This window comes from Gracilinanus agilis, unplaced genomic scaffold, assembly GCF_016433145.1.
Source record: "Gracilinanus agilis isolate LMUSP501 unplaced genomic scaffold, AgileGrace unplaced_scaffold39229, whole genome shotgun sequence".
NCBI classification, from domain to species: Eukaryota; Metazoa; Chordata; class Mammalia; order Didelphimorphia; family Didelphidae; genus Gracilinanus; species Gracilinanus agilis.
This window is the reverse complement of record NW_025372722.1, coordinates 1-7488: the sequence shown is the minus strand read 5'-3', so window position 1 is coordinate 7488 and position 7488 is coordinate 1. Positions and strand designations below refer to the sequence as shown.

At 63.6% G+C, this 7488-nt stretch overlaps 1 protein-coding gene across 1 annotated transcript; it reads right to left on the bottom strand.

The window, feature by feature from the left end:
- Positions 1 to 6: 6 nt before the first annotated feature.
- Positions 7 to 7469, bottom strand: EPS8L2 (EPS8 like 2; the record flags this gene model as incomplete). Its single annotated transcript, XM_044683949.1, has 10 exons — positions 7 to 194; positions 906 to 1011; positions 2451 to 2570; positions 3868 to 3970; positions 6049 to 6161; positions 6316 to 6445; positions 6527 to 6675; positions 6841 to 6915; positions 7152 to 7240; positions 7320 to 7469. Coding segments are annotated over 10 exons (1223 nt in total), but the record flags the coding sequence as incomplete, so codon positions are not given.
- Between the last annotated feature and the right edge of the window lie 19 nt (positions 7470 to 7488).

Below are 7488 nucleotides of genomic sequence, written 5' to 3'. Positions count from 1 at the left end.
CACGGCTCACCTGGGGCTGAAGGACTTGGCTTCCAGCCACAGCCTGACCTCCTGGGCGTTGGAATGGTAGGTCAGCGGCGCCAACACCGGCTTGCTCCTCTCCACCCGGAAGTTCCTCTGCGGCGGCTGCCCTTTGGGGTTGCTCATCTTCTTGATCAGCTCATGGTTCAGCTCGTCCATGTGGTGGATAAGTTCTGCCAGAAGCCCAGAGGCCGGCCGGTCAGCGGCTGCGCCCCTGCCAACGTCCCTCCTTCTGGGAGGCCCTCGGACCCGGGACCGCCCGTGGCCTGATATTCAGCCCTGGGGGGGGGGGGCAGGCGCCTCTCTGTGCTGCTGCTGGGGGGAAGGCCCGGGGCCTGACACGCGCTCCAGCCGCGTGGTGGCCCTCCCGGAGGGCAGCGAGGCCGAGGGCCGTGCGCTCAGAGGCTCCGTCTTGCTGGGAGCGGACGCTGTGGCCATGGAGAAAGCTCCAAGACCCAGAGCTGGGGGGCACCGTCCCGCCCTCTGTAGCCACCCTCCTGGCCTAGGGTTTGGGCAGAAGAGGAGCCCTGGGAGACCCAGAAAGCAAGGCTCCTTCCTGGGGGGCAGGGCCCGAGGAGACGCGGGGCGGGTGGGAGCACGGTGCCCCGGAGGGCTCTCTCTCCCTCAGCTGGGCCTCAGCTTCCCCAAGGCCTGAAGTGCCCCTCCCTGAACAGCCTGGTTCCTCTCTGTGGAGGGCCTGAGACCCCCGACCGCCGATGCTCTTGGCGCTGCCCTCCATATACCCCTCCGCTGTTTCTGTCCCAGAGGCACAAAGCCTTCCTCTTCCCGCCCATTGGGATATGGGCACGATCCTTCTTTCTCAGAGGAAGCCCAGAGGGCAGAGGGCACACCCAGCCACCCTCCTCCAGCCCTCAGTGACTCACGCTCTTTGGCATCCTTGTCCCCTGTATAGCTGGGGGGCAGCTTGTGGAAGGGGCTGGTGGGGCCTGGGCCTCGGGGACTCAGATCTCCCCGGTATTTCTGATTGTCCTGGAAGAGGGAGAGAAGGCAGAAGCCACTGTCGACTTTGGCCTTTGAGTCCTCTGCACCGGGGACGGGTCCATAAGACAAACAGGAGAAACTCTATTTGGTGCTTCCCTCAAATCTATCCCCCATACCTACGGCATCCTCTGATCTATCAGTCAAGTGGCCCTGGGAGAAAAGAAAACGAGGCGTCTGCATGACCTACTCTTGAGGCAGCCACACTGACTTCTCTAAACCCCAAGAAAGGAAGGCATTGGGGTGATGGCAGAGATGAAGCCTGACCATGGGTGGGGGTGGCCCTGGGATCATTCTCTCTTTCTCCATCACATCTTCTCTTCCTCTGACCTCCTCTCTGTCTGTCTCTGTCCCCCCCCTTTTCTCCCACTTCTCTCTTCCCCTTTTTTATCTTCTGCTTTCTTGATTGTCTGCAAATATGTTGGGCCTGTTCTATCCTTGGTAAACCTTTTGTTCACCTTGTCATATCCTCTCAAAAGAATTGTTTTCCCTTTCAGAGTCAAACATCCGGGAAAGGCCATCTACACCCATTGCCTGCACATCCTCATTTCCTAGCTGCTTGCATTCTAGCTTTGACCTCTCCACTCCACTGAAGCTTTTCTTGACTTCCTAACTGGGGCAGCCTCTTCTCAGTCCTTGTTTCTTGATCTCTCTGCAACATTTGACCCCTTTGATGACTGGGCTTTCATGATGCACTCTGGGGGTCTCCCAGGGCTCGGTTTCCCTCTTTCTCTTAGCTCCCACGGGCTCATTTTTTCTATGCTGATGATTCTTAATCTGATCGGCCAGCCTTTTTTTCTTGTCCAGAGCCTCAGTACCTCATCATGAGCTGCCTGCTTTGTGACTCTCCCTCACCTTGCCCCTGATTCCACCTCTCCGTCAAACTTCCCAGTGGATGCTCGGGCCACTGCTATCCTTTTCGTCCCCTCCCAAACAGCCACGGGGCATTCAGAGCTCTTTTCCAGTGCTGCCCCTCCCCTTCAAGGAGGCTTCTGCCCTCTGGGGGACAGTGCCTGCCAGTCTGGGCCAGGTGGGAGCAGGGGCTCTCAGACCCTCTCCTCGGCCTGGCTAATCTCCCTTGTCTCCTTGCACCCTCTGCAGTCTGGCTACGAAGGCCAGCACACTCTTCTACAGACTCAGACGGGAGCCTCCCAGCCTTGTCTTTCTTGATCCTTTTCCCCCAGTCTGGAACATTCTCCCTTCTGGCTCCTCTTGGATCCCTCATCATTCTTCAAGGCTCCGCTCTGGCCTCGTCTCTTCCGGGAGCGCTCCCTTCCTTCCTCCCTTTTCCCAGTAGGTGTTTCTCTGGGTGGCTTGTTTTCCCCTCATCCCTCCTTCCCAACCCCGTGCTCCCTGTCCCCTGGTAGGATGGCAGCTTTGGAAGAGCAGGGTGTCCTCTGCAAGCCTCAGCTAGTTCCCTCAGCGCCCACCTGCTCATTTAGGGTGTACACATCTTCCAGTTTGACCACATCCAAAATGTTGAAGGGCACATAGCCGGCCTGTCCACTCCTGTTCCTCAGTTTCCACCACTGCTTGTTGTCTTCCAGCACCTGGGAGGACAGCCAAGGGTCATCTTCAGGCCACTACCCACCTGCCCGGACGGGCAGCCAAGCGGCCCCTCCCTGGGCCACCTGCTCCCGGGTCTCACATCCCCACCGGCCAATGAGTTGAGGCTCCTATTTCCCAGACCCTGCTGTCAGAGCAGGAAACGGCCTTTGAGATCAACTCGGATGTGACAAGCCCAGAGAGGGGAAGGGACTTGCCTTAAGCCTCAATCAGGGTAGTAGCAGATGTGGGGCTAGAAGCCAGGCTAGCTGGCTCTGCTGTCCACTGTGGCGCCTCTCCCCTGCTCAGGTCTTGCAGGGGGGGCGGGCATCATCCTCCAGGGAGCTCTATCCCCTGGGGACCAGGCACGGCCGAGCTTGGGGAGGGGGAGCTTCCCACTCCCACACTCCATGTAGAAGTACCAGCATAGGAGACTCCTGGCTGGAGCTGGAGCCCACGTTCTTGGCAGCAGGCCCAGCGGACCCCAAGCGGTGCCCGCCCCTCCCAAGCTTTGGCTGGGCCAGCGGGGCCCTCTCCCCACTAAGCCGGGTCGGGCTCACTGGGGCGCCAACCCTCACACCTTTTCTGTTTACCAGCCCTGGAGCAGATGACCTGGATTCGGGCTGCTGGGGAGCCTGGGTGAGGGTTGGCGGGGGGGCGGGGGGGGGAGGGAGGGTGCCCTAGTCCCAGAAGGAAAGCGCAGCTCGGCAAAATAGAGGCTTCTGCCTGGTCCAAGGTCTCCTTGCGCCATTCCTCCCTTCTCCCCCCAACTCTGCACTTGCCGTGGGCTGCCTGTGGCTGGCACGGCTGGGCTCCAGGCTGAGCTCGGCCCTTTGTCTTCCGGGGCCCAGATCTCTCCCTTCCCCCACCCCCTGGGCTGGCTAATAGGGCACGTCAGGGGTGCCCAGGCTCCAGCACAGTCAGAGAGGCCCCAGAGGGAGCCTCGGGGTCTTAGCACCAGCCACAAATACAGCATCTCCTGGCTCTGGCCTCCCCACCTCAGGGTACTTGCCCCAGGAGGCCAGCCTTCAGGGCCCAGGCAGGCCTTTGAAGCTAGTGGGAAGGGCAGGACCTCCATGTCCCTGAGTCTCTTCTCCCTCATTTCCTGGTTGCGCCAGGCCAGGGCCAGCCCTTTCTGCCTCAAGCCTCCTGTTGGCGGCCAGTGGGCCAGTGGGGGGGATCCCGGCTAGGGCCGGGCTGCATCTTCTCCCAGCCCCTAGGCCCAAGGCCCTGGGCAAGGCTGGGCCAGCCTCCCCCCAGCTCCAGGCAGGACAGAGCAGGAAGGGCCGGGCATCCTCTTACCTCCAAGACCTCGTCCTTCAGCACGGACAGCTCGTTGGCATTGCGGGCTGTGAAGTCATAACGGATTTTGGCGAATTTGGCCATGGCTGGTGGCTCAAACCTCCTGCGCAGAGAATGGCAAGGGGCTGGTCGGGGCGGGGGGGGGGGGCTCCTCTCTCCTGGCCTACGGGGCTGGCCAGCAGGAGAGAGGCAGCGGCGCAGCAATGGGGTTGTCAGGGAGAGGGTAGGCGCACAAAGTGGGTCAGCCCCACTGGGCCTCCTGGGAGGGGATCCTGAGCAGAGAGAAGGCGGGAGGCAGGGAGGAGGCACTGCCTGAAGACGCCAAGGAGCTGCCAGGGCTCTGCTCAATTTCTGGGCCGCAGTTCGGACCAGGAGACACATACACGGCCCCAGACGGACAGGCTGAGAGACAACCCCCGTGCTGCAGAGGAGCGGTACCCAGCAAAGAGTTCTGGGAAGCACAAGCACCCCGCCTGCCTGGCCCTTCGACCAAAGGGACCTGCTCTTTCCAGGCTCTGTATGCGAGAAGTTCCTAAACGGCCCCAGGGGCTCCCCTCCTCCTCCAGGCACCGGGAGCTGGGAAGCACAGGGGGTGTTGGCTGGGGGAGCGTCTCTCCAATCCCAAAGTGCCCCCAATCCTGAATGCTTCCCATCTCGTGTGTCACTGGAAGTGAGGAGACGGTGGGCGCCACTGCGTGGGGCCGAGCAGCTCCCATCCCAGAGTGCCTCCATCCCTGGAGTGGGGGCTCGCCTCCTCCTCGTGTTGCTGACAGCCATTGCAGGGAGCGAAGAAAGGAAAGAGGGAGACACAAAGGAAAGGTGACCCCGGCCTATCCCTTCACTGTACTGTGAGCCAAGTGGACTGTGCAGGGCCTCTGGGGAGGCGGAAGTTGGGGCTGAGTCGCTGGCAAGTTGATTCTCCAGCCCCCCTGAACTCCTTCTCACAGGGAGGAAGCTCTCAGGTCGGGGGGGGTCACAAAAGAACCTCCTGCCTGGTCCTTATGGCCCCCCAAGGCACTGAGAGATGCTCCTGAATCTTTACAAGATTCAAGAGTCAAGATGTTTGCTGTCCGACTTATGGGCCTGGAGCACTTCGGTGGGGCTGAGGGGCCTTTCAGACAGGCTCCAAATTTTGGGGTTTCCATGGGAAACCCAGGTGGACTCATCTATGGCATCTACTGAGATGCCCCAAAGCCTGAGCCAGATTGCAGTGAACTCTGTCCTGTGAGTCCTAGTTATTCTGCCAGCTCTTCTTCTCCCAGAACCTGAGGATGCCTTTTAAATGCCTGGATCCAGCTGCCTGGAGGCCGGCCTCTCTGGGAGAGCCAGAAGGGAGCAGCAAGCCCTGTCTGTGCCCAGTGCCTGGCACACAGAAGCGGGCACTCTGCCCAACGGGGCTGGCCCAGAAGGGACAGTGGAGGCGAAGCTCTCTGAGAAACGGGAAGCCTCGAGTGGCCCGGCTTGGAGTGGAGAAGGCCGAGCCACGAGGATGATGCGGCCCTGAACAAGGCAGCCCTCCACCCCTGCCCGAGCCTGGCTGGTTCTCCCACTTCCCGTCCCCCCAACCCCCGCCTTCCCTCGTCAGGGCTCGTCCTCTGCTCCCCCGCCCAGGCTAGTAGCCTTCCAAAGCTCAATCCCCATCCAGCTAGGGGCCTGTTTTTGGGGTGGGCGTTTGAGAGACAGCAGGAATTGGGGAGGCAGAGTCCACTGGCCTTGGGGGCAGGTCCCAGGGCCCTCCTCCCACAGCCCATGGCAGCAATCTCGCCTCCTTTGCTACAACAGGCTCTCAGGATTGCAGTGGGAGGGATGGGATGGGTCTAGAGGCCTGAGTTCAAATCTTGCCTCTGATCCTGCCTAGCTAGGGAGGTCACCATCTCCCGGAAGCAACAGCTAGAGCTGTGACGGGCAAGAAGGGCCTGAAAGGGCCCATTCCACGGGCCGACGGATAAAGGGCTCAGAAAGGACCCTGGAGAAGCCGAGCAGGAGCCTGGGGGCCCTCGGACCTGGCTGACCGTGAGGAAGCTGTGCGTAGGGATGAGATGGCCGGGATCAGGGAGGAAGGCACCCAAGGGTACCCGGCCAGGCCTCTGGGGCAATGCCAGCTCGGGGCTGGCTGGGGAATGAGGCGCTGCTGCCCCCTGGTGGCCGTGCTGGACTCGGCAGGCCGGGGGAGCGGGGTACCTGTTGGAGCTGGGGGAGCCCCCTGGCGGGAAGCCTTCTCCTGGGGGTGCAGGCTCGGGGCCTGGGCTCTGCTTCAGGGAGTGGCGGTAGGAGAACCCGTTGGCCGGGCTCCGCTACGGGGAAAGAGCAGCGAGAGAGGACGGGTCACCCGCCAGAGGAGGCGCACCTTTGGGGCTCCTTCGCCTGGCTCAGGCGCCTCCCCCAGCCCCAGCCCTGTTGGTGGATCCAGTCCAGGAGAGCGGCTTCGGGCGTCCTGGCCACACTGACCTCCGTGTCCGGCAGCGGCCCACCTTCCACCTCCCAGGGGGCTCCCTGCAGCACGTCCAGCGGGGGCTCCCAGCCGATGTGGAACCTCGGGACGTAGGGGGCCACGTGGGCGTCTCGGGGCCACTCGGCTCTGCGGGGACGGCGGGGAGGGGCTCGTGAGGCGGCGGCGCTCGGCCCGGCCCCCGCCGGCCCCCCCGGCCCCCGCGCTTACCGGGAGCGGGTCCACGTCTCTCCCAGCGACTCCCACAGGGCCATCTCCTTGGGGATCAGGTGGCCCCGCAGGAAGGCCACGCAGTCTCGGGACAGGAGCGGGCTGGCCACGGAGCGGGCCACGTCGGGGCCTCCACAGCTGTTTATGATCTAGGAGCAGCCGCAGGCAGGGGCTCAGCCGGCCCCCTCGGCCCGGCCCGGCACCCCGCCTGCCGCCGTCGGTGAGCGTGGAATGAGCTCGGGCACCCCCGCCAGAGCCACCCCTGGGTGCTGGGGGGCTCTCCCGCGTCTCCCCCGTCCCAGGGGGTCACTTACCAGCTCCAGGGGCCCCAAGAGGAAGTGGACCAGCTCGGCGGCGCTGGGGTTCTGGATGTGCTTCCTCAGCTTGGCCTGGGGAGAGGGGGAGGGGGCCGGTGGGGAGGGGCCAGGCCCCGCCGCCCTCTGCCCCCTCCCGGGGCCCAGAAGCTGAGATCTGGGGGGGATCCTGGGGGGCCCCCGGGAGACGTGGGGGAGGGGGCGCCCGGCTCCCCGAGCCCACGACTACAGGGAGCCCCAGGGAGGACGGGGGGCACCGGGGGTGGCCGGGCGCAGGCCTGGAGGGGGCCCGGGCAGCGGGCAGGGCTCACCAGCAGGTTGAGGGCCAGCTTCATTTTCTGGAAGCAGTCGATGAAGTCGGCCTCAGAGGGGGGCCTGGCCCTGAGCGTCAGGACGCCCTCTGCGGGGCAGACGGGGGGATGTTGGCTGGGGCGCCGGCCCCAGCGGTGCCCCCCAGCCTGCCCCGCCCCCACACCTACCCGCCGGGCCCTTCTTTCTACTCTTCTTGCCCTTCTTCCTCTGGTTGAGCTGGCGAAAGGCTTCGGCCGCCTTCTGCAGGCGGGCCACGAACAGCTCGATGTCGTCCAGGGCGCAGTTGAGGATTTGCTGGAAGCCACAGGAGGCCGGAGAGGCCCCTCAGCCTGGCGC